This window comes from Microtus ochrogaster, chromosome 19, assembly GCF_000317375.1.
Source record: "Microtus ochrogaster isolate Prairie Vole_2 chromosome 19, MicOch1.0, whole genome shotgun sequence".
NCBI classification, from domain to species: Eukaryota; Metazoa; Chordata; class Mammalia; order Rodentia; family Cricetidae; genus Microtus; species Microtus ochrogaster.
The window spans coordinates 47,828,575-47,830,966 of record NC_022021.1 but is presented as its reverse complement, the minus strand read 5'-3'; the positions used below and the strand labels follow the sequence as shown (position 1 = coordinate 47,830,966).

The following is a 2,392-nucleotide window of genomic DNA, read 5'->3' as shown; positions in this document are numbered from 1 at the left end:
AAAAAAAAAAAAAAAGTAAACATGCCTTTGTATGCTGGCTGTTCAGCATTCAGTTCATCACAGGCGGGACCTTCCTGCTGCCAGACAGGCCTTAAACTTTCATCTTGGAGTGACCTCTTATTTTAGCCGACCCATGCAGCACAGAACACCCCAACTAAAACTGGGTTGTGAAATATTTCAATCAACAAGTACGCTCCGTGCCTCATGGCATTGAATTTCTAGCAGTCCCAGTAGACATACTATTGGGTGAAATACACGTTTAACACTGACAGTTCAAACACACAGAGAGAAACACTGGAAAGCTTTGAGCTATGGATCAACCACTCTAATTTTTCTGAAAACGAAGGATATGAAACTGACTGTGGAGATGCTCCCATGAGAAACCACACAAAGTGAGGAAGCTCCATGTTGATGGTGAAATAAGAAGTCACTATAGAGGAGATGCTCACCCAGGAACTCAAGGTGGCTGTAATTCTCCAACATCACATCCCTGTATAGATTCCACTGAGCAGGCTCCAGACATTCCCTCTCTTGGGGAGAGAACTCGATGGCCACATCCCAGAAGGACAGCATTTCCTGCAAGAAAAACCAGTGAATGATAATTAATTAAAACCACAAATAATAATATAAATACCAAGATGCATTGGGCTGGATAGTTTTCCTGTCAACTTGACACTACCTAGGGTCATTTGAGAAGAGAGAAGCAAAATTGAGAGGGATACCTCCCTAAGACCGCCCTGTAGGGAAGCCTATGGCATTGTCTTAATTAGTGATTGACATTAGACAGCACAACCCATCATGGGTGATGCCCGCCACGGGCAGGTGACCCTATATGCTATAAGAAAGCAGAATAATGTGGAATAGTGTGATATGCTTGTATTCTACACACTGAATGAATAGAGAGTGGGTTCATCGTTGGGGAAGACCAGTTCCCCCCTCTCTCAGCAATTTTTTTGGCACATATTGTATTGGCCAGTTTGGTGGGTCAACTTGACACAAGCCAGAGCCACCAGAGGAAGGAGCCTCAGCTGAGGCCAGTCCTCCATGAGATCCAGCTGTAAGGCATTTCTCAATTAGAGGTCAATGGGGGAGGGCCCAGCCCTCGGTTGGTGGTGCCGTCTCTGGGCTTCTGGTCCAAGGTTCTGTAAGAAAGAGGTAGAGCAAGCCAGGGGAAGCAAGCCAGTAAGTAGTTCCCCTCCATGGCCTCTGCATCATGTCCTGCCCCCCAGGACCCTGTCCTGACTTCCTTCAGTGATAAACAGTAATACTGAAGTTTAAGCTAATATTCCCTGCTCCCCCCCCCACACACACACATAACTTGCATTTTGGTCATGATGTTTTTTCACAGCAATGTAAACCCAGGATACATACACTTTGTTAGGTTGGTTGGTTTTTTTTTTTGTTTTGTTTTGCTTTGTTTTTCCAAACAGGGTTTTTCTGTGTAGCCCTGGCTGTCCTAGAATTCACTCTGCAGACTAGGCTGGCCTTGAACTCAGAAATCTGCCTACCTCTGCCTCTCAAGTGCTGGGACTAAAGGCATAAGCCATCACTGCTTGATGGTTTTATATACATCTTTAGGGGTAGTACCGCATCTACAGGATATCACGGATATTAATGTTGTCAGTGTTCAGGCACTCCTACTATTGGGGTATCACGTCTCTCCCTTGGAGGCTAGCAAAGCATCTTCTAGTACCATGAACACTTGTCCGTAGGCCGGAGGTTCTCTTCTCTGGTCAGACTGAGGATTGTGTCTAAAGTGCCCGGTGTTTTCAGCACTAGGAGGAGGGAGGAGCCATGCTCAAGACTTTTGGTGCAGGGGAAAGGTCTACTCTGTAAGAAATGATTACACTAACAATGTCTGTTAACAAAGGGCAGGGTTAAGCAACAATGAGAACATTGCCAGTACATCTTCAAATCAAAGCAGACTGGAGACATTTGGGGAGTAGAACACTTATTTCTCAGGGAAAAGCAACTGACATGCGGTGCAAGTGTCTTTGTACCTCATGGAGCACGTTCCAAAATCTACAAGGGAGAAAACAAAAACCAGAGTTTCTACTCCTTATTTTTTTAAAGAATGATATTGCCTACAGCAGGGCAACTTGGTCACGAGGGAAAGGGCAAACATCGGGACAGAGGGAAGACGAAAAGGCTGTTCTCTGAGAGAACTAGAGCAGGTCCCCAACAGAGAACTCACTAAAAGACCACTCCCTGATAGAGCCCAGCAGAAGGGGACACCGTTCCACACGGGGAAGTGTCTGCTGTCCTGGGACTAGCCTCCCGTGAGACGCTGTAAGCAGGATAGCATTAGGAGGGTTTATTCCCAATACTGTTAATAGCAAACATTTCAGAGGACTATGAAACTGGCAAAATTTATTTTTGGGGGGGGGGGGGG

At 45.8% G+C, this 2,392-nt stretch overlaps 2 protein-coding genes across 2 annotated transcripts in view; both read right to left on the bottom strand.

Annotated features, from left to right (window-relative positions):
- Positions 1 to 573, bottom strand: part of LOC101998041 (zinc finger protein 58-like) — a 9,396-nt gene extending 8,823 nt beyond the window's left edge. Inside the window, exon 1 of the mRNA XM_026783847.1 lies at positions 450 to 573. Coding sequence (XP_026639648.1) covers positions 450 to 573 — 124 coding nt within the window. The remainder of the gene's footprint in view (positions 1 to 449) is intronic.
- LOC101997559 (zinc finger protein 58-like) overlaps positions 1 to 2,392 on the bottom strand; it is a 34,969-nt gene that overhangs the window by 29,622 nt on the left and 2,955 nt on the right. The gene's annotated exons all lie outside the window — the stretch shown is intronic.